Source organism: Martes martes (genome assembly GCF_963455335.1).
Source record: "Martes martes genome assembly, chromosome: 3".
Classification (NCBI taxonomy): domain Eukaryota; kingdom Metazoa; phylum Chordata; class Mammalia; order Carnivora; family Mustelidae; genus Martes; species Martes martes.
This window is the reverse complement of record NC_137890.1, coordinates 191,570,443-191,594,117: the sequence shown is the minus strand read 5'-3', so window position 1 is coordinate 191,594,117 and position 23,675 is coordinate 191,570,443. Positions and strand designations below refer to the sequence as shown.

At 40.7% G+C, this 23,675-nt stretch overlaps 1 protein-coding gene across 1 annotated transcript in view; it reads right to left on the bottom strand.

Moving 5' to 3' along the window:
• Positions 1 to 23,675, bottom strand: part of TMEFF2 (transmembrane protein with EGF like and two follistatin like domains 2) — a gene marked incomplete at both ends in the record, with an annotated part of 221,059 nt that overhangs the window by 3,110 nt on the left and 194,274 nt on the right. Inside the window, 2 exons of the mRNA XM_080797869.1 lie at positions 417 to 575; positions 2,343 to 2,466. Coding sequence (XP_080653995.1) covers positions 417 to 575; positions 2,343 to 2,466 — 283 coding nt within the window. The remainder of the gene's footprint in view (positions 1 to 416; positions 576 to 2,342; positions 2,467 to 23,675) is intronic.

Here is a 23,675-nt window from a genome sequence, read left to right as displayed (position 1 = left end):
AAAGCTGTCCTTTAACACTCTTTTAGGCCTTGGACACAATCACTCCCCACCTGTTTCGGCATACTCATCCGGGTATATAAGGCAACACCGTCATCTAAATAGTCTGTTAGTAGTTTGAATGAAGACTGACACTCTATAGCTAAGCGGGAAGAGCATATTTAAACAAAGACTGGCATCACACGGTGGAGAAAAACAGATCTTGGCTTCAAAAATAAATGATCCTCATCAAAATGTAAAAATAAGGAGACTACTTTGCAGCCCTCCAGCACGAACATCGATGCTATTCACATGCTGTTATGATGAGGAAACAGGACTCCTGAGAGGATGGCCACAGAGTCCGCGGAGGGACTCCTACCTAGAGTAACCTAAGTAAGGCAAGGAGGAACGAATTCCTTTATCTGGGCACAGGTACTGACCTTGTGATGCAGAGAACCACCACACAGATGACAGCAATCTGGATGGTGCCAATCACAGCTGCGATTAAGACGTACTGAAATCGTACAGGGCCGGGAACAACGTACAGTACACTGTAGTCCTTTTTTTCACAGTGTTGTCCAGTATAACCAGCATCACACCTGGAAGAAACGACAGTGCCCAGTTACCTGTAGCTGCGGGACTCATTTTTATAGCTGACCTGTACACACTCACCTTCGCTGTGAAGTCAGGGCTGTTGGCTTCCCTCTTTAAAAAAATAGAGTTATTTTGTAGATATGGGTTTCGACTATTTGTTTTCCACAAGATTTCTTTGTGTTTTTGGTTTCAAAGATGTGAGGTTTTCTTTTATACTTATAATAAGATTTTGAGGACAGGAGGTTGGTACATAGTTTGTAATGATGATACAGAGAAGGAGTAGATGTCCAGAAATGCTAGTTCTTTCTATATTTTTTTCAGGCGAGTTTCACATTTTGTTTAACTTCTTCTTTAATCAACCTAAGTCGGCATGATTACAAGAAAAAGTTTGTTTCTGAGGATATGGGTATAAAACGGGGCTATTTATTTATTTATTTATGGATAAAGCATTCTGAATGCTACTGTGAGAATACATGTTGAAAAATGTTTAGACCAAAGGTACAATAAGTGATTAATTTGTCGATCATAAAGTTGTCTCCTTATGTTGGAGAGCTAAATTTCAGTAGGAAAAAAGTAATTATGGTGTAGGCAATCGAGTGTCACAAAATAAACCCATGAGTATTCATCTGGGAATGAACGCTGCCTCTCGCTGGCTCGGCCCTCCTCAGAAAGCTCCAGTAGACCACCTGCGTGTTAAAGTTAGTATTCGACCATGAAATGAAGGAAGTGTCCACGGAACAATACCCGCAAGGGTCAGCTTGTCATCGGCTTCGTGCAAATGTTTTAGTATCCACTTGGAATTTCTACAGCCTGGTCTACAGTCTTTCCTCTTTGTCTTGAAGGGGTTAGGAGTGGGGGTCCTGCTGACGATGACAGGGCAGCGGAGGCAACCGCTCCGTTTTGGTCCCTCTACCCGGCTTCACTGGAAGGTGTCAGTGTAGCCAGTTAAGGAAAATATAAAAGGAAGACAGTTCTTGGGCGCGCGCCAGAGAAGAAGGGGTGAGAAGGAGAAAGAGGGGAGGGAGAAACTCCTTTCCCCGTAAAACAACACACAACCCTTTTCATCACGTGCCGCTTGCAGATTCCTTTAATAAAAACACATTCGTTTTTTCCACCTTGGCTTTGCCATCTTTTTACCATCTCAGTAATTATGTCCTATTCATGAATATTCAGCAGATATTTACATTTATTAACTAAGTCCAGACAAGCCATTTCTTTTTGTCTCAGCTGAGTTAGAATCAGTGGAAGTGTGGCTAATGATCCCACGACACGAGGCTACGTAGAGAGCAGATCCAGAGAAAAGAGTATGTGCCCAACAAAACCAAGATTGATGATACTAATTAGAACACCCGGATGACTTCGGAGAAGATGACCTCCCCAAAGCAACCATGCTATCTCGTGTGCACTAAGTCCTCATCCGTTCATTTTGGAAATATTTACTGACCACCTGTCATATGCTAAGAGCTACCTATGTCTTCGGGAGCCCGAGTCTCTGAGAAGCTTGTGATGCCCCAAGTACAATTCAAAATTCTACCAGAAGAGTATCCATAATGATATGCTACATAGTCCTCGGATATGTAAGGCACACGCATTTCATGGTTTTCTAGTGGGTGTGTGTGTGTGTGTGTGTGTGTGTGTGCAGGAGAGGCAGCGAAAAGTTTAGCTGCTGATCACCCAGTCAGGCAGAATGCCGTGCAATTCTTTGCAAACATCAGAATTTAGTTCTCTGTGTTCACCTTATACATTATAAAGTTAAAGAGCGAAAACATTACCTGCAAGAGGGCTCCTGCATATTGACAGAATGTTCACACTTCCCGTGCATGCAGAAACCATTGTAGTGCTCTGGGCAAGGGATGTGGTGTTCTCTTGCACTTTCTTCTAGCTTGTTAGCATTCTCTGCGAATACAGATAAAAGCAGGCACCCCTTGTAAATACTCTCTTAGCCCAGTAAGATCAACCAGTACATTAAGAAGCAAAGCCATAGTCGGCGAAGATATTTAAAAGGGCGAGAACTGAGAGCCCGCGCTTCGGAAGGCGGAAGGAGAACTGAGAGACAGACATCTTCTCCATTGTGTTTAGAGATGAAACTGCAAAATTACCCAGCGCTTTTCATGCTTTTATGCAATTTCTTCCATCCTTAACGGCCAGTGATGTTTCCATGAGTTGGCAGACAGCTTTAATTTTCCTTGTGTGGAGACTGTACACTGATCATAAAATATTTCAAGAACTATCTTAGTTTTCGAATTTCAAAGCCCAGCATAATGTCCCTAAGAGTAAATTGCTGCAATACCTCGATACTTTCTCAGTGTGGGAGCTTAAAAGTTAAAATATGGCCGTGCTCAGTTGTTAAACAGACGTTTTCCAAAGCTAAATGCAGATTGCAACAGACGTGTTCTTTCGGGGTTTTTTCATTGACTGTGAAGGGGAATTCTACCTGCACCCATGCATTTTCTTATTGCCAAAATAAAGCTATTGAAAGAGCAAACGTTATTTCAGAATCATTCATGGAGATACTAACACAGCACATATTGGAAGCTCTAAGTGTGTTCCAATGCATGAGAGCCGGCCTGTGTTAACAATGTGATGTGAAAGCTGAACTTATGGTAAAGGAAAGAATGTGTCTTCTAAAGTGAATCCTCTCCTCCATCATTAACAAGTTTTGTTTTCTTATGTCTCCACGAAGATGCCGAAATATTTTTTCTGACCTTCTAGCCCAAATACATGTACTTCCTATTTATAATGCTATCTCTAAGTAGTCTTTGGATTATATTCATTTTTTAATATAAAGTTTTGCCTTTGTTTGAATCTTTTCTAAAATCCATGACCTGACTTGACAAACTTTAAAATTCTTGCCTAAATACATGAAAAATATAATTTTCTTGATTTCAGTCTGAGAAACTCTTCAGTCCCACGGTAAGAGAAGTAATGAAAGCAGCGGTAACAGAAGATTAAAAATGAATTACTGTTTTCATGAAATAAATTATTTCCTATTATTTCACACAGAGGTATGGCTTTTATTACGGTGCGTCCTTATAGTTTTTGGCAGTCATAGGTGATGCATATATATTCATCAGGAGAGAAAATACCTTAATATGGGTGAATCGTACAAATGCATTATTTATGTTTAAGCAAAGCTGGAAAATATCTATACATTTTAAGATCTACTTAGTCATCTGCAGAACTTTCAAGTTTGAAGCATATTGGTAAATATGTTAAGCACTTTCTTGTGTAGGAATATTTATGCGCGTTTGTGTGACGGGTAATATTTCAAATCACAACTCAAATTAATAAAGGATTTATTATAAGTACGCTAGGGAGACTGGACATGGCCTTTAAATCATTCCTTTGTCCTATATTTGTGTCTCTTTACCTATTTAGGTGATATTTGGTTTGTATTATGTTTCAACTTTGATGAATATTGTTAAAATGAATAAACCACTTCCATGGAAAAGACTAAAAATACACAAAGTTTTCTCTTTCGGTGTCTCCCATTCTTCCAAGGTACTTTAGAGCTTTATGTCGTGGTGTTTTTTGGGTAACAAATTACAGCTATAATGAGCAAACACACAAAAACTGAAATAAATAATGTTGGGTGAAATTTCCAATATGGGAATATGTGACCAAAACAGAGGCGGGATGATGCTGCCGTTCTGATGCACCTGGAGACGGTTCGTGGTCATTCACGAGTCCGTGCAGAAGACGAGGCTCGTTTGTTACCGCTGCCCGGAGCCTATAAGCTAGAGTGGCCAAACCAGGCACGTGCTGTTTAAAGGCGACTTTCACAGTGGGGTTTGCAAGCCCCGCTGCTGACCTAACAGACCAGCACCGATTCTCACTCTCACTTCTGGATCTTCTCCCCATAACAAACGATTCAACACTTCTATTTAGTGTTTGTTAGTAACTCTCCGGTGCTTCCGCACACCTGCGTGCAGGAGAATTTCCTCTAACTTCCCTGCACTTCAATTTACATCATGATTTCGGGCATGGCATTTTTCAAACATACCTTATTAGGCCAATTTTTCTTTTTGTCCATTGCAAAAGAAGATCAAGAATTTTCTTAACTCAAAATCCGTTTTCAGGCTATTTAATTTTTAACTCCATCCCTAGCCCCACACTGTTTTTGTTTTTGGATTTGTACCCTGTTCACAATTACAGACCAAAGTCCAAGGGCAGAGGAGGAGCTCGTTTGAGTGAGGCTGCTGCCTTAGCGTGGTAGGAACAAGAGATTTTCTCAAAGTTCATTATCCAGACAGGATGATCATGTGTGAGGGGAATAGTTCCCATCATAAAATCTGCTAATTAGTTTACACCATTCCTTCTGGGCTTGGAGTGCTTGGTTCTGCTGCGTAGGACACTGTCAAATAAGAAGGTTAGAGAGAGATTGAAAATAAATGAGTAGCAGAAATGATCCCTGAGCAAGAAAATGAGGAATCATCAATATATGCCAACAAATTTATAGTCAATCCAACCAAGTAAACCAGTTGATTGAAAACCTGAATATATAACTACTTCTAGTAATGCGATAGACGTATTTTAGAAATGAGATTTGAGTATATTAAGAAGTATAGAGACACAGAAAATCTAATATCCCAACCAAATAAGTGTATGGATGATGGTTTTTGCGACCCCCATGTTTATGCCTAGGTATATGAGCAATCCCGAAGCACTTAAAGATTTAAAATCACCTAAAAATGATAACTGTGGAAGTACGTATGTTTCCTACAGTGGCTGATGAGGTAGACATCCATTTCTCCGGCCTCTACTGAAAAAGAGGTTTAAGGTAAGGGTTGTGCTCTTTCTGCTAAAAGAGAGAGTGACAATGGTAGAAACTCTCCATGTTTCTGTGTAAAATCTTCAACTAGTTTCCTACCAAATGCTCACAAATGATTTATTCTGAAAGGGATCCTGACCCTTTTAAGAAACCATTTCTGGTGGAATCTGAATTAGTTGCAACACAGCTAACAGGATGGCGTGCCCGTTGCGAGTCACCGCCCTAGTCGAGGGCTACAGGAGTGGGCAGCTCTAGTGCACAGACAGCTCTATGCATTGTCTCTGTCCTGGTGCGCTCAGGGGAAGAGATGGGGGAGGCAGGCAAGAGACAGAAGGGATGAGGACTGGCCAGGGTTCACCGTAACAGAACTCAAGGGAGGGAAGTGAGCTGGGCATGGCGGTTCAGAGCCTTAAATCAGGATAGCCCGGAGTGTGTGTGTGTGAGTGTGTGTGTGTGTGTGTGTGTGTTATCCCTGCCTTTTTCTTCCCCCAAAGCTGGAAATAAGACGTCGTTCAGAGAATTAATCTGTGAAAACAACACATTATGGACTGAAGCAGAAATGTGACAATATAAAATTGCCTAAAACTATCCATGGATCCAAAGAAAGAATGCTTCCTGGGACAAGGGTTAGAGCTTGGCAAAAGGAGCTTCTGAAAGTCACGTTCTCTATCCAAGTGCTCTCCAGGGGGGTGTTGCCCTGAGAAGCCAACCTGAACTTGTGAACCTCGAGTCCCAGTTGCAGAAGGGGGTGCACAAATCTATTAGCATCCGATGTTGCTCACGGTTCACTCAGTCAACCCGTTTCCCTTATTCTGACGCCCTGTTCTCTGGACAGTCTTAAAATCATTTGATTTCTATGTAGCCTACAGGATCACCTGGATTCCTCATCTATTTGGCAGTTACATATTTCACAGGAGTTAAATTGATTGGTTGTAGCCTTCTGTGTTTTTTCTTTCTTCTTTTTTTTCTTTTTTTGCATAAGTCATCTTTCTCCAGCCCACTCAGCTCTGGCATTTTGTAAGATCAAACTTCTGCACCTCCCAGCTAGAGGGCTGGGCCCTGCCCACGGTGCGCTGCAGTGTGAGAGGCCTTTCGGGGCCTGGTCAGACAATATTTCTCTGGAAATGGCACTACTTTGCCTTAACCAGGCCTTTCTTGGGGATATCTACAAATCCCTAGTACCAGATTCCCGAGGAGTGCGAGAAGATTTCAGAGTAAGGGGGACAGATCCTAAACTAGAGGTAACCTGGCGGACTCAGTGCATGTTTCAGGGACCCAAGTTTCTACCGCACGTTTTCACACAAGCAGAGCTCTTCAGTCCGTGAGTGAGTAGCACAGTGAAGTAGCGACATCCTGGTGGTGTTACAAAGTAGCCTTCTCACTACTGCTAAGATTTTGTAGTGTTGCTGCGGGGGAGATTTAATTATTTCAGACCTTTAAGTTCTTCGAACTCTGAGTAATACTTATTTCTACTGCTAATATTTCCTTAAAATAAATTACCAATAAATATGTACTGATATTTATTATAAAATAGTATTTTTGATATGCTGGGGAAAAAGAATTAAGACAAGAAGGAACATTATTTAGATATAGTAAATAAAGGAAATCACTTTGGCTTAATTATGGGGACACTTTACAAAGGGCATAAGATATCTTAAATATTTACAATGTCTATAATTCAGACATTCTAGCATACAATGAGCTCTTTCATGCATTATCGTCCTTTGAGGGAACAATACGTTTGTGGATTAAATTCAATTTCTCACGTGATACTTTAACGTCTCAAATTATCTTTGACAAGGGCAAACACAGGAGTAGTACCATCTCGTTTATTATGTTCTTAACCAGCTTTTCCTGTGGGCACACAAAATGGGCCACACTTTTCCAGAAAACTAACATTTTCCATTTTGAATATATTTGTATAATACTTCTTCTTCTTCTTCTTCTTCTTCTTTTTTTTTTTTACATTTAATTATGGCAGAAGGAAACCCCAGCCCAGAAGTATTCAGGCACTTGCACAGCTGTTGGGATACTCGATTTTACCTGCCCCCTACTTACTGCCGTAGCTGCAAGCCCATTTGAAAATAGTTTTATTGAACAAGAAAAAAAAAAAGTTGTCTTTCTTTCTATTGTATTTATACTGTGGCTGAGATGGAATCAAATATGAATGTGGAAGTGAAGTCGTGATTGTTCCCATTGTTGATTAGAGCTGGTTTCAGAGAAGATGTATAATTCTCAGGATTTCCTCTCCTTATCTTATCAGGTGTAAACATACGAGGTGGCAGTAAAGCCTCATATCTAGCTTCAATTGTAGCAGAAGTTTTTTGAAAGACCAGAAAAGCGTTCCCATTGAACAGGTCCTGAATGCAATGCAATGGGGTTCTCGCCACTTAACAAATTCCATAATAACTTCCCCCGCCGTCATAGTTTCTTCAAGGCCCAGATGAGTAGATGAGAAGAGTCTCTCCTTTCTTAAGCCTCCAAGACAGAGACTCAAATGAGAATGCCAGCTGCCAGTGACAGGGGAGTGCAAGGGACACGAAGGCATTTAAGGACACAATCAATTCTCGTTTGGTAAAGAGCAGAGACTCGGTCACAATGTTCTGAGTTATTTAATCTCTGTAAAAGATTTGGAAAAATAACTTCAAAACAGAAACCAAGCCCTTTGCTACAAATGCAGCATCTCTTCTACTGGCTGAACCTATTTTTTTTTTCAGAAAAGTCGTTGAAAGTATTTAGATCCAAAATTTTGCCAGTTAGGCAATGGTCTGGGTTGGGAAGTAGGAGGAGCTGAGACAGAGACAGGGGTAAATTTTTTCTTACCTCACCATCAATCAGGCACTAATACAAGATGCGATATGTGATTATCCATATTACCACTTGTGTATATAAATATTCCTGTTGGACACACAAATTAAAATAAAGCAGAGGAAAACTAATTTTCATGTTATTACATTCTCAGGCAAGGCCTTGATGACATTATTCAAGAATTGTTTGAATTTAAATTGGAAAAAGTACTAGCATCTGAAATAGAAATAGTAATTTGGGGACTGGAATGATTGAAATGCCACAATATTGCACGATTATTTGCATGGGGTTTTATTACCTAAGTTTCTACTGGTAATATATTTACACAGATAAAAGCTGAGAAATCTGGACCATCTTGGGAAAGAAACTTGTATGTAAGCATTTTCACTCACGACACCCAAGTACAGTTATTGTAATTCCAGGACTTGGCATCACAGGGCTTGTCATAGACACAGTCATCAACTCTGCACCGAAAGTACATATTATAGATTTAACACACATAATAACAAATAATACAGACAGACATATCTGCTTGTTAGTAAAAGGAAAATAAGCAGATTTTTACCCATTTGCTCCATCGTCTGCCCTGAAATGCCTGCCTGGCTTCGGATGGCAGAGCCCTCAAAGGCACGAAGGCAGCAGCTCCTGGGAGAAGCTGTCCTCGGCCTCTAATGGTCCTTCTCAAACTCCACCATTCAGTCAAGAGCCTATTAACTCCCAGCAAGTGGGTAACTCCTATAGGTTTAGAGGACTTAGCTTGAAGACCTTTGAAAAATATAGTATTTTATGGAACTTTAGATGTCTTTGACAACACTTCATACATATCAGGCCTTACAAAGAGGTAGGGATCATTAACCTCTCAGGAGTCCAGAGCTGGAGTTGCCTGGAGCTTATCTGGGGCCGTTTGCTGGAGATTTCCCCACGGAGCTTTCGCGGCAGCAACCTTCTTACTGAAGATGCTCTTGGACGACAAAGTTTACTACAAACTTTAGAGGAAGGGAAAAAAAAAAAGTGCAGGGGGCCATTTTATGTCAAGAATACTCCCCTTCCCTTCTTCCTGTAGTCTTAAACTAAATCTGTACACTTCTGGCCAAATTTATTTGCTCGGTGGCTGACCGCGCATCTTAGGGATCCTGCCGGATGACAATGTTGAACATGACAGAGCAAGTAACAGAGGGTTCAGGTCCTGTTCCCTTCTGCCTTCTAGGGTATGTGAGCCAAGCCATCTTCCCCTTCATGGGCTGCATTTGCAGAAATGGTTAAATCGTTCAGAGAAACCTTTCTAGGTGGCACATTTGTTTTCCTCCATGACCCTAAGTTATTGGCCAACAGAGAGTGAGGAGGATTCCGGCTGGAGCATTCACTGAAATGTGGCCGAAATAAAGGTTTTAATAATGTAAATAGGACAAAAAATGGCTTTTGGTAGTTTGTTAAAAGAATTATTTCTTGACTACTTACTATGCGTGCGGTGCGGTGCTGTGTATTTTATGTTACATACTGTATCTATTGGCTGTCCTCCCGAGATTTTGTTTTTTGTCTTCTAACCATAGCCAAGAAAACAGATTTGCAAGACAATATGACGATAAATATTATCTACATTTACTGGAGAATCTACGTCATGCCCAGCATTGTGCTAATACTTAACACGATAAAATGTATTCCTTATTATAGCTCTTCAAGGCAGATTTATAAAAATCCCATTTTGCGTAAATGAGGAAACATAAGTTCCGATAGGTTGAATCGCTTATCTTAGAAATTGGCACGATCAATAAGCAGAACCCGGGTCAAAGCCAGCTTTTGCCAGTGCAACACGCAGACCAGGTGGTAAAGGACTCATTAAGAAGAAGACAGTATCTCGCCTCCATAGTTTACTAATTGTTGGCCCTTTATGATTCCTGATGCTTTATTCCGCATGGACCCATTGCTGCTCTGAAAACCAGTTCTTTTCTTTTCTCTTCCTCCGTCTCAGGTCTCTTGTCTGAGACCAAACCATCATGAATCCCAACTTCCCCGTTCTCCTCAAGGGCTCTCTCCCTCGGTGACCTGCTTTCTCTGCTGTGTCTTCAGTTCTCCCTCACTCTTTGCTCCTTGCCACGAGCACTTAATCATTTTTGAATGTCTTTCTTCTTAAAATAAGAATTTACAAACTTCTCTCACGGCACGTGCCTTCGTAGGCCTCGTGTCTCCCTTCTCTTCTTCTTAAGAAGCTAAACTTCATAAAAGTGCTGTCTACACCCGGTTCTTGGCTTCCCGCGGTAACTCCCGTGCAGTATTTACCCATGGCTCTCTAGTCGCGCCTTCAGAAAAACTGCTGTGACCTCGATCAACCCACAACATCTTTATTGGTAAAACTAGTAGTCTCTTCTCCAACTTCCCACTCTTGATTTTGGCTCAAGTCATGATCTCAGGGTCTTGGGATCGAGCCGTACATCTGGCTCTGTGCTTGGCAGGGAGTCTGCTTGACGTTCTCCCTCACTCCTCCCCTCTGCCCCTCTCCCTTCACAAACAAACAAATAGATCTTTTAAAAAATGACTGGTAAGGGGCGCCTGAGTGGCTCAGTGGGTTAAAGCCTCAGCCTTTAGCTCAGGTCATGATCCCGGGGTCCTGGGATCGAGCCCCGCATCGGGCTCTCTGCTCAGCCAGAAGCCTGCTTTCCTTCCTCACTCTCTGCCTGCTTCTCTGTCTACTTGTGATCTCTGTCTTTCAAATAAATAAATAAAATCTTTAAAAAAAAAAAAAAAAATGACTGGTAAGTTGCAGTATGGTGCAGAACTTCAGTACACTCACTAGAATGCGTATATTCAGTATGACAGAAGTAGATGCACAAGTAAAAGCCATATTTGCTGTGCATCCTGTCTTTTTCAGTGAAAGACAAAAGGCTGGAGAGCAAAAATGTGTTGCTAACCATAAAAGACAAGACAGACACCTATAAATGACTTAAGTGCAAATAGAAGCAATTGATGGGTCGATGAGTTTGCATATTTCTCCTGTATGATGTCATGGCCCAAAAAGGGCAATTAGAGAATTTATAGTGTAGATTTGGATTCATTTGCAAAGTTGGAGTGCTGCCCTATGTTGGTACCTGACCAAATGAATGTAAGTGATTCTCATTGAAAGGGTTAGAAGGTACACCATCTTTTCTAATATTCGATGATGAGACAAAAAAGTTTCAGAAACAAATGTAGCTGATTGTGCTGTAAGTACTTCTGATAATAAAGAAATCATGGAGTCAATACTAAGCAGAATTTAATATTTTTCCTAAGAAGTAATTTCTGAACATAGCATAGCCCGTGAACAGCTCCACGTCATTGAAAAGTTTTTGTTTTTTTTTTTTAAGATTTTATTTATTTATCTGTTAGAGAGAAAGAGACACAGCGAGAGAGGGAACACAAGCAGGGGGAGTGGCAGGGGCGAAGCAGGCTTCCCGCTGAGCAGGGAGCCCGATGCGGGGCTCGATCCCAGGATCCTGGGATCATGACCCGAGCCGAAGGCAGACGCTTGACAACTGAGCCACCCAGACACCCCGAAAAGTGATTCTGTTTTGATGGTATTTCTCAGTTATATCTCAGTATATGTCTACAAATCACGTATCTTTGTGTTTGAGCAGAATGCGACAGATAATAAAGGTGGTATTGTTTCCTAAAATAAAACTTTCAATGATGTGATAATCCGTCAGAGGTTTCTATGTAGTTCCTCCATTTAACATGTTACATTAGAGACAGGATAATATGAATGCACAAGTCATTGTCATGCCCAGTATTATACATTTTTTTTTACCCTCAGTAAAACTTTCTGTGTAATGATGATCTGGTAATATAATAGCCACCTATTTTATTCGTTACTGTACTGGGTTAACTAACGCCCCTCCCCCCGCCATCCTGAACCCACACCTACCTGGAACTTCAGAACACAGTCTCATTTGGAAATAGGTAATCAGCTCAGATGGGCTCATACTGAATTAGACCGAACCCTACATTACAGGGTTATATCGGGTTATACACATACAGGATTACACAGACGATTCTATAGCAGAAACTGCATGAAGACACACAAGTGGAGAGTCACGTGGGGATGCGAGCAGGTCAGGGCCATAACGCTGCAAGCCGAGGAGTGCAGGAGCCCCCCGCAGCTGGGAGAGGCAAGGAGGTACTCCCTCCTCTTCGAGCCTGTGGAGGGAGCGTGGCGTTGCCAACACCACCTTGATTTCAGACTCTAAGTCTCCAGAACTATGAGATTATAAACTTCTGTTGTTGTAAGTCACCCAGTTTGCAGTAATTTGTTGTGACAGCCCTTGCAAATGGACACAGCCATAGTTCAGCAACCAAACCCTTACACTAATGAAATACGTTTTCTGATGACGTGTATGGAATGAGTGAGAAAGAGCTGAAGGATTGGTTTCTGCTGCTGTGTGACTTGGGCAGTCTCAGCTGATGTTTATTTTTCCAGCATAGTGTTATTCTCAAAAGTTCTGAGTTTGGGTGATAAATGATATGATTAACTTAGTTTACATTTATGTTGAAATATCCGTGGTTCACTGCATTTGCAACACAAAAACCATGCTTTAAAGGTGCTGATATGTCAAAGTATGCTAATAATCCCAGTGAAGAATTTTTGAGAGGAGAGGAAAACTTCATGGGAGGGGCTCCATTGTTTTTGATTTATTAATTCATCTTGTAAGAAAGGCAGTTCTCTTACATAATCATTTTGTCATACAACAAATGATGCTACATTTTACCTTTATTAGAAAGAAGCAAATGACCAAGAATCAAACTGACACCGATGACCTTTCAACAAAAGGATTCCAGGTCACAGGTGGGTTATGATCTCCCACACTATCTCTGTCTGCGATTTCAGAATGCCTGGATAGCTAATGCTTTATGGAATTCCTACTCATTAAGAAAATGTCAGTTTATTTTGCATCTTCCGTTTAAGAAGAGTGGGAGTTTATAGTACTGCATTAAAAAAATTTGAACATTAAGTGTTCTTTGAAGTGTCATCCTTCAGTAAAATGCAAATCTTTAAAATCTAGGACAATTCATTTGTCAAATATTCTAAATAGCTATGGGTTCTCTCTCTCTCTCTCTTCTTTCCAGTTTTGAATAACTGATTTGCTTCTGGTACTTCCTTAATTTCTAGTCAGTGATAACTTTGAGTACAAAAAGCTGCTCTAGAAATAGTTAAGGATGAGATGTGAATCTTAGCTTCTTTCCACTTGGGCAGCATTTGGGGTTTGAAATTAGTTATTAACTAAATGGCACTTAGCGGTCTCAAGTGTTAGTTTACCTTTTAACAGGTCTAACACACTCCCAGTGTATCATTTACACTCTCCAAGTACACGGTTAACCACTCAAGAAATCAATAGGGGTTATAAAACATGTACAAATTTGAATTTGGAAAAAGTCAAACACCTATTTAATCCATGAGAAATAAAGCAGCTGACATTTAGAATTGGAGCTTATAAGGAACCATTTATTTTGAACTAGAAAAAGCCCAAAATGACTATGCCCCAAGATGGGAGTGGAGTATGGTACAGATAATTCAAACAAAGCACCTCACTCGTTCTATAGTGAATGCTATCAGTATCAACCCATGACTTTTGGCTCTTGGTGTGTGACTGTGTAGACCCTTGGATCCACAGTAGATAAGAAACATATTTTCTCTCATGATGTTTTGCAATTTACTAGATCTGGGTCATATTATGCCTAATTAATTCATCAGTTTATTTAATTCAATTAAAAATATTGACTGATCTCCTCCTATATGCCAATTACTACAATTCCAGGATATACAGTGGTGCGTCAAACAGAAGAATTTCTCTCCTGAACGGCAAACGTATTAGAGAGACAGAGATGGGCAGTCTACAAAATGAAAAACAAACAAAAACCCCACATCTCAATTAGAAATGTTACAGGAAAAAATAAGATACTCAGATAGAGCAGACTAAGGTGGGAGACGCACTTTAGAGAGTGAGGGAAGGGATATTGGCGAAGGAAGGATGAAAAAGAGCTGCCTGAGAAGAGCCGTGGGAAGGCTCCTGGCCTGAGTGAATGACACAAATGGAAAAAGACTAATGTAGGGAAGACGTGTTCCAGGAACCAGCACTGTGGCTGGGCAGAGTGTGTCAGGTGGATTAGAGAGGGGGCCGGGATGAATTAGAGAATCACTGACTTCCTTTTCACACAGAAGTTTAGAAGCCATGTTAAGGAGTAGCAGCTTACAGTGCAATGGGCAATGCTCCGGACGGTTTTGAGCAGATCTGACTGAGGTGGAAAGTAGCCCATTGAGGGGAAAGAGAGGAACAAACGAAGAACAAACAGGAGACTATTGTAATAGTGTGGGCGAAAGACAACGGCTAAGTCTTGGACTTGGGCAGCAGCAATGAAGGGAAAAAATGAAACAAAAAACTTCTATTTCAGATAAATCTTAAAGGTAGACTGAATATGACTTGTTTGTGTATTATAACATGGGAGGAATGAATCAAAGATGACTAGGTTTTTGGCTTGAACATCTGGGTAGTGTCTTTTGTGTAATGGAGAAGACTGGAGGAGAATCGCTTAAGCACCAATGTATAAACATGAGGGATCTCTGATTATGATTTCTGAAAATTCTATGTTTATGTTTGGGTATGTATACAATATAAATGATGCTAATGGTAATAAACTCATGGTTTAGCAAGAAAATTATTAAGGGGTGAAATGGTGAAATATCTGTTAATAATATTAAGCAAATTTATGATTATTAAATGGAAATCTTTAGCAGGATGAAGGACATCTAAATTAGGAGGAAGGACATTTATAATGGTCTACAAGGGATTTGAAGATGTAAATTTAAAGGCAAGATAAAAAATATCGTGAAATGACAGGGAAAATTAGACTGTGAAAAAGCATCACTGAGGAATGCTTTTAAGCAAAGCACTTTTCTCTCTTTTTGAAAAAATTATCACAAGAAAATATAAATTATTTAAAAATAAGTTTGCTGTCTTCAATTTCCATTATATAAAATAGGTTCTATTTTGGTCAAAAGATTATTAAATTATATTATTATTCCACTCTGTTTAATGATTTGCATCTTTTAAAGTTTTTTTGGTATCTATTATTTTACATGTGACTGTAACACCCCTAAATGTTAGGTAATGAACATGAACGTGTGCACGTATGTATTTTTTTCCTTGCTCTATTAGAAGGTAGAGGACAGAAATATTCAATTATTCCCTAATGTCATACAGTAGCTCAAAGGCAGAAAACGAACTCCAGAGGCCATGTGTTCTCATTTTTTTTTTTTTAATGAACTGGGGCTGTTTTTGTTTTTGTTTTTTTTTTTTTCTTTTAGAATAATTTACTTTTATAGAAAAGTTACAAAGATAGTACAAAGAATTCTCATATACCCACAACCAAATTTTTTGTGTTTCCCTTCTTAATCTGGAGTCTTCTCAATTTTTCAATGGTAAAAGATCGTCTTAGAGTTGTACATGTAGGGTTAGGGGAACAAATGAAAGAGGCAGCCATCTGGATAATTCCAGGCCAGAAAACAATTTTGTCTGAAGGATATAGATAATTGAGACAGAAATGCTTTTTGCCTGGAGAGATCCCTATGATTGCCTTCCTCCTCCACTTGAATTTGTAGGTATAGCTACGACTCTAGGTGTTTCACTTACTAATGGGAAACTGTGTATCATTCAATGTGAAGAATGTGGGGTTTTTGAGAGGGCTAAATAGCTAAGTTTCTATATTTTTTTCTTAAAAATAAAGCATATTGGGTATTTTTCATTATAAAAGCAATTCACATTGATTTCAGAATAGTCGAAAATATACAAAGTACAAGAAGGATAGAAAATCCTCCTTGACAACCTAAAGAAAACCACTGTCAACATTTCATTTACTTACTTCTAGCCTCTTTACCACGTATATTGTTTGGGTCTGTATACTTAGATTAGACAATATATGGGATATTTTTTTAAGCTTTATATCAGGCTGTGTCTAAAAGTTGAGATCAAACAGCAGGGCAGTTTAGTCGTTCAGTGCGGTATCTGGTAAGTGGGCCCTTTAGTCCATCTGGACAAGAATGGTACTAATTAGAAGTGCAGAGCTCACATTAGTTGGGCAGGGGTTGACAGGGCAGAGACCAGAATTTAAGATATCATCGGTGGGAAAGAAAATGTACAAGCTTTCAAAAACCAATACGCTATTATACATCAGGAGGTTCTAAAGCAAAGGCATGTTATCAATAAATCAATGGCAGCATCCTTTATAAAAATGAAAACTGGGAAACTACCAACATGTTCAGCAATAGTATGATATAGTTAAGTAAGTTGTAGCATAACTGAGTGATAAAATATTACTCAGGTAGAAGAACTTGTGAAGAATTTTGATGACATAGGAAAATGAGAAGGATACTGAAATATATAATGTGTGGAAAATATGAAAGTCTGGAAAGAAATCACCAAAATGTTGACAGTTATTTTGACAGAGAGTATCTCTGGTTAGCAGAGATAATTTCCCATAATATAAATATTTTATTTCTATAAAAAATACACTAATTAAAAAAAATTAAAGTATCAAGTGAGTCTTCCCTTTTTTGGTGGGGAGATTAAAAAGGAATGATTTGGTCTTTGAGCTTAAGAATTTACTCTTACGGGGCATGAGTGGCTCATGTCATGACCTCAGGGTCCTGGGATCAAGCCCCACACAGGGTTCCCCGTCAGCAGGGAGTCTGCTTGTTTCTCCCCCCTCCTTCTGCTCTGCCCAACTCATGCCCTCTCTCTCTCTCAAACAAATAAATAAAATCAATCAATCTATCTCTATATATGTATATATTTAAATTTACTCCAATTTGATTAGCTTAGCTTTAAAACTTTTTATTACTTATTAACAACCTCTTATAGTAGAAATGTGAAATCATACTTCCTTTAGCTTATTAAAACTTCAATATTCACTGCCTTTGCGTCCTCACACTGTGTTTGGAAAAACGATTTTCTGGTTCCCAAACTTGACTGAGTGTTTTTCCACGCCCTTGGAGCTCCACAATCGCTTCTATCATAGTTGGCAGTGCCAGGGATGAACTAATTGTTTTTGGGGGTCCGAAGTTCTTTCCTATCTCTATTTTTTTATTGGTCTCAGGTCACTGGAAGCATAGTCCAGTGTCCCGACTGTGCTTAGACATGACAAGACTGTCCTTTCAGAGTCCTGCCAGGCTGAAACGCATACAGTGTGGGAATCGTTGTCCCAAAGTCAGAACCGTGAATCTTCCGCACCAATTAAAGAAGATCCGTTTACATAGAGAAGATGAAGTACGCCCAGCGGAGGAACCGCTTTGCAGAGTCTCAGGATCCCATCTGTCTTCGTGCTAAACAAAGTTGGACCCGTACAAACCCTTCATCATCTTTTCAAGCTAGGTCATTCCAAAGAAATTAGGACCAAAATCTGAGCATGAAGAGCTTTAGGTCCACACATTTCTCTCTTAGTCTCTAAGGATTTATCAGTTTCTCTGAAGGGTCGAGAACACCAGGCACGTTTGCTGTGTCTCATAATATACAACTGATATGTCATAGGAGTCGAAGAATTTTGGGAATTGACAGTGCGTTTTTGGTAATGCTGCAAATAATGTCGTTTCTCCTACAAATGAAGAGTTATGTCAAACTAAGTTCAAGATCTGGTTCCTGCACCTACCAGTTGGGGTTAAAGGACGCCACACCCCCTCTCCGGATGGGTTCCCCCATCTGCAGAGTGGGGGTGACAAGAGGGTTCGCATCCCAGGGTTATTGTGAGGAATAAATGAGAGTAGCCACATGAAGCCCTCCGAACAATAGCTCGCAGATAAAAAGCCCTTAGCAAATGTTTTAGTTATTATTAGTCGTGGTCATCCGGTGGCCTCTTAGTCATGTTTTAAAACACATCCAAAGGAACAGAACAAGAATGAGGCAGCAGACCCCGAAACACCCCTCGTATCCCTGCAAGACTTCTTGCTTCCGTTGTCACCGGCAGGCACACCTGTGGAGAGAGGCCCTGGCTCGCGTTGACAAGAGGTCGTTCCGCAGAGGGACAAACGCAGACGTCGGAACAGGGAGAGCCCAGATCCCAGCGTGGGCATTTCATAGAGTTAACGGTCTCCTGGCAAGTGACTTCCTTCTTCAAGCCTCCGTTTCCTCGTCGAGAAAGAAGGAAACAGAAAAGCAAAATGGCAAAGACAACGTGCCGTGGTGACTGGCTAAGGGGAGAGGCCCAACAGCACGCGGGAGAATTTAGGCGCCCACTGCAGGGCGACGGTGCGGAGCCCAGGGCCTCGGCTCCCCCCTTGGAAAACGGCCTAAGTGATGGTCCTGCCGGTGAACACTGGTGAGGCGGTAGGGCTGCAGGCCTGGGAGCCGGACTTAATGTCTGGTTCAGCTTTGGTCCCGCCCAACACCACACCCCCCGACTCTGTGACCACAACCAAGTTATTTAACTTTTATGTAAAATATCCATAAAACATTTAAAGCGATATCTGGCCCACAGTAAGTACTCAATCAATTATAGTTCTTTTGAACTAATAGGCATCTTGAGTAAATGAGCTTCTTACTAAACACAGCGCCTGGCACACAGGAAGTGCTCAGTAAAGAAAGTGACTGTCTAAATCATCTGCATTCCCAGAGGAAGGTTATCTAAGCTGAGACATGAGGGATGCGTAAGAATTAGACAGAGGAAAGGAGCGTGTACGTATTCCGTATACATACAAAATCCCAGAGGGCAGATAGAGCATGGTCTGTAGGGAGACTGGCAGTTTCTGGAGCATGGGGTATAGGAAATGAGGGTAGGGGTGCAGATTAAGGAGTGTGGTGCATGTCCTGGAAGCTATGACACCGTCCGGCCACGAAGCAGGCACCCGCCGACGGGCACACGCCAGGATGTGTGGGATTCCCGCTCACGGAGGGGCGGCCTCTCCATCGGGACCCGCAGTTTCACTGTCGTGCTGATCTGAGCCAGCCTTTGAGGTTATGCTGTTGCCGGGGTTTTGTGCAAGCGATTCAGTTATATTCAGTAGTAGATCACTTGCAAGCAAGCGCTCTCTCTGTGTAGATGAAGGAGCCCTCCATGAAGGCCAGGGGGTAGGATTATGGAGTCAGTAAAGATAGACTTCGTTTTGACAATCTACAAAAGAGACAAAACCACGGTGTCTCTATCTCTAATAAAATCATCTCTCTTCCATGAAGTCTTATGAAAGAAATGGGATGATCCCTTAGCAAAACAAAACAAAAAAACGTATAACAGATTTAGGTCATTTTTCAAACTAAAGGCGATATTAATAGTGTAATTTGGATCACTTATTAATAACAAATCTTATGACTTGAAATGTATTCTTATGTCTTAAATGTGAGAGTTGCTGACTCAATACGATCTATTCTGATGGAAGCAAGTTTGTTACAAGAAGATAACATCCATATTCCACTTTTTAAAAATAACTTTATGTTTTTCTACTTGATGGAATGATGAGATTCTGTAATACATTGGAAAAAAACATGCATAATATTCATTCATTGTGGCAGTGTATCATAATTACTCAGCTTCCTTTTATCATTAATAATGGAAGACTGTGAATAAAAACATACTAATATCCACCAGATGTTCGGAAAAGCATAAATATCTCCAAATGTCAGCACATTTTAGCAAAAAGTCAACAAAATTTTGTCTACTTCTTTTTCCTTTTTTAGTTTTCTGAACATGTTCTTCGATATGATATTTTTAATCCTCATAAAGGATTTGCTTTTGGTTTCCTTAATATCTGCCACAAGAGGCCGACCGCACAGTTCCGATGTAGCCAACATACCTCCTGCCACCCTTTTCCCTATGACTATAGGCCGCGAGGCCGGCTGGTGTAATGGAAAGAGGTCAGCGGCTTTGCGGTCAGAGAAGGGTCAGTTTACACATCTTCTGGACTTCTTATAGGCTAGGTGACCTTGGGAAAATTGCTTCAACTTTCTGAGCCTAAATTTCTTTGTCTTTACAATGGTGATAATAATTCTTTTTTTTTTCTTTAAAGATTTTATTTATTTATTTGATAGAGAGAGATCAGTAGGCAGAGAGGCAGGCAGAGAGAGGGGGGAAGCAGGCTCCTTGCTTGCGGGGCAGAGAACCCGATGCGGGGCTCGATCCCAGGACCCTGAGATCATGACCCGAGCCGAAGGCAGAGGCTTCACCCACGGAGCCACCCAGGCGCCCCTACAATGGTGATAATAATTCTTTCATGGAAGGGTCTTTTCAAAGAGAAGCACTAGTAAAATGCCAGGCATTCAGCCATGTTCAATAAAAGGCAGCGGCTACGTGACTCATCGGAAGCCCACTCCGGTTTCTTGGGTTTCTCTGACTGTTGCCTTTTCCCTTGTCGTCCGTGCTGATATCTTAAGCCTATTAAAACTTTTTTTCTAGTGTTTCCGCTCAGGAATCATTCTAGACGTTTCCTCTGTTAGCCCCAGTGCCTCTCACAAACAGGCCGTGCAGGCTGAGGGCAGGCCTTGTCACACCTGTGACAGCCAACATGAAATTGTGATGCGGGTACTACCCGCCAGGTTGCTGGGGGTCCACCTGTTGGGGAAACACAGTTCCCACGTGGACTCCATAAAATGGCAAGTATAAGAGTTGCATAAGATAAACTATTAATTTTTTTTCCCCTGTGACTAATTCTAGAGTCTTAACTTGGAAAGGAACAAATGACCTATAGTAAAAATAACACCTGGGTACCTGGTCTCCATGAACGGCCTCCCTGTCCAATGGGACTAATTAACTTTTCCAGAAGCAAGGAGCACCCTAACGGTGCAGAAAAAAATACAAAAATAGTAAAAAAAAATATATAGCATGTATATATATATACACATATGTACTTGTTATATATATATGTGTGTGTGTGTATAAAATAAAAAATATCTTTGTAGAGTGGTCTCCTGCTGTCCTGGAAGGATAATTCATTTAATATAAGGAGGTCATTTCTCCCCATCTGGTAGTTTACCTGCTATGGTTTACCAGAGGGTTTTTTTTTCCAAAGTAACCATTTTGTACCAAAGCCATGGTACAAATATGAAATAGGAAAGAGGTAAGAAATTAGAAGTCTTTGCTTTTCTGGTACAATCTTTAAAATTTCACATGAAAAACAGCCCCTGGCACAGAGGTTAAGCGTAGAAGACATCACGTTGCCCTTGATTTCTGTGTCAATATTTAGAAGGAAGCAAATACTTGATAGAAAGTTGTCTCTCTTTTTCCTTTTTTCCTTTTTTTCCATCCATGAGTCCTTTTTCTTCTAGAAGGTTCATTCCTATTACTAGTCAAGTATTGAGGGATTTGATTTCATTTTGGTTTGAATTTGTCCAGGTGGTCTATGACCGCGAATGTATTAAGAGGCAGTGAAGACGTGTTCTTCAATGTCTTAACTCATTGCTACGCTATCAGTTTACTTTATTCTGATACAGAAATTGGCTGATACTATACAAAGTCTCCCTTCCCTGGAATTCAGAGAGCAGCTTATTTATATGTAGATGTAGCTATATGACATTTTCAAATGCCATACATTTGCATATGAAGGTCTCTTTCTTCCCCTTTTAGTAAACAGTCTTTGCTATTACTTCCAAAGCAATGTTTAGAATTATATTTCCTATACAGGTCCTTCCTTAAAATGTTTTTTAAATGCCCAGTAGAGATAAAAAATTAAACCTGCAAACTGGAATGCATTTTTTAGGGGTGAAAATTTACATATATCTTTTAGCACCTTCTGTTTCTGTAACTTTGCACCAAAAGTTTTATAAAATGGTAAAAATATTAATATGGTCAAAATTTCTTAAGAACAAAGCAAAAGTGGCATTCATTAGATATGGAACTTCCTTTAAAAGTTCACGTAGCTTTGTTTCTAGAAAGATGACTGTCAGTCTTATTTATTTAACAAATAATTATTTAGTGTCCACTCTACTCCAGGCATTTTTTTTCCAGATATTGCATGTACAGAACAAGAAAAATTCCCTGCCTTCATGAAGTTTATATTGTACCAAAAGAAGACAGAAAATGAAAAGGTAACAACACAAATACATTTGTGTTCTCACTCAACACTGCGAAGAAAATCAACATAACACGGCAGAGAGAATGCATAGAGTACAAGTGGGCATCCAGTAGGGTCATCCAGCAGGCTTTCGCCCAGTGGTGTGAAGGGTCCTGCTAGGGGTAGCTGAGAGGGAAGGCATCTCTGAGAACATAGAAAGAGCGAGGTGAGACATAACTGCCCCGAGAAACAAGTTTTGCAATACGAAGGGCATTTTTAAATACAACTCTCAAAGTGAAATAACCATTTATTTGACTTCGAAGTTTTAAGAAACGTGAAGTAAGACGGAAGAAAGGAAACAAAGGAGGGAGGATAGGGAGTGTCCACAATTTCCAAGAGCTTCTCTGTCACAGGCCCCGCGGCTCTCCCGGCATCTGTTCTGGGTCTTCTTTGCTTTCCTTGTACCTGAGTTCCCTGATGCCCTCAGGCTCAAGTTCTCCTTGAGGATTATTATTCATTATTTTTACCTCCCCTTCTCTCTAGCCGTCCAGCCTCATAAGCTTACTTTGATGTTGACTCCCTCAAGCAAAGCAGGGGGAAAACCGATGAAACATTCTCTTCTTCCTCCTACTGAGGAAACTTCACATGGATTCTCCCCTTCTTTTGACATTCATGTCTGGTCAGTTAGCGGATCTGGTGACCTTTTGTCTCTTCTCTGCAGCTGTTACCACCTACAGCATTCAACCTCCGTGCCCCCTGGGTAGGGCCGCACTCTCCTACTTCGTCTTGCCTAGGACCCTTCCCTCTAGCCTCGTTCTCTCTTCGCTGCCAAGGTATTTTTTTTTCTCCTTTTTTAATAAAAAAATATGTCATCATTTAAAATGCCTCAGTGTACCTCTATTGAGCAGAGGCCGCATTTCTACTTTCCTTGCAAACGAGGAAAGAGCCTTGTTGGAATCTCCAAACCACTATGCTAGTTTGACTCCCTTTCTTCCCCCCTCCTGACTCCACGCTTCGGCCACTCCAAAGTACGTGCATTCCCTAAACAGGGCCGCTCCTCAAAGCCTTTGTGCCTTTATCAGGGCCGTTCCCTGTGTTTATAATGATCTCTTCTCTCCTCTGCCGGATGAGCGCGATGAAAATACCACCTTCTCCCGACACCCCTGACTTCTCCTGTTGCCAGTTACACTTGGCAATCATCAGCCGGATCTCTGCTCTGTCACACCAGCATCTCTGAGCTGTACTGACTTCCAGAAAGGACTCATTTTACCTCCTCCCAGGCAGGTTGTGAGGAGATAAGTTGTGTGTTGTGTGTATAATAGATGACACGAAGTAAATAAAAATAAGTATGGTTTTCTATTATTTTGTTTCTACTTCAACACTCCTAATGCTTTATTTTCTACTTGCGGTAAAAAAAGTTATTTGAATGATCATCATTTAGTCTAAGAGTTGTTTATTAGTGTAACAGGCCTCTCTGAATTTAAAGTTAGAGGCTTGGGTAGAGTTTGCCTCTGCGTCTCCTTATTTCCAAAA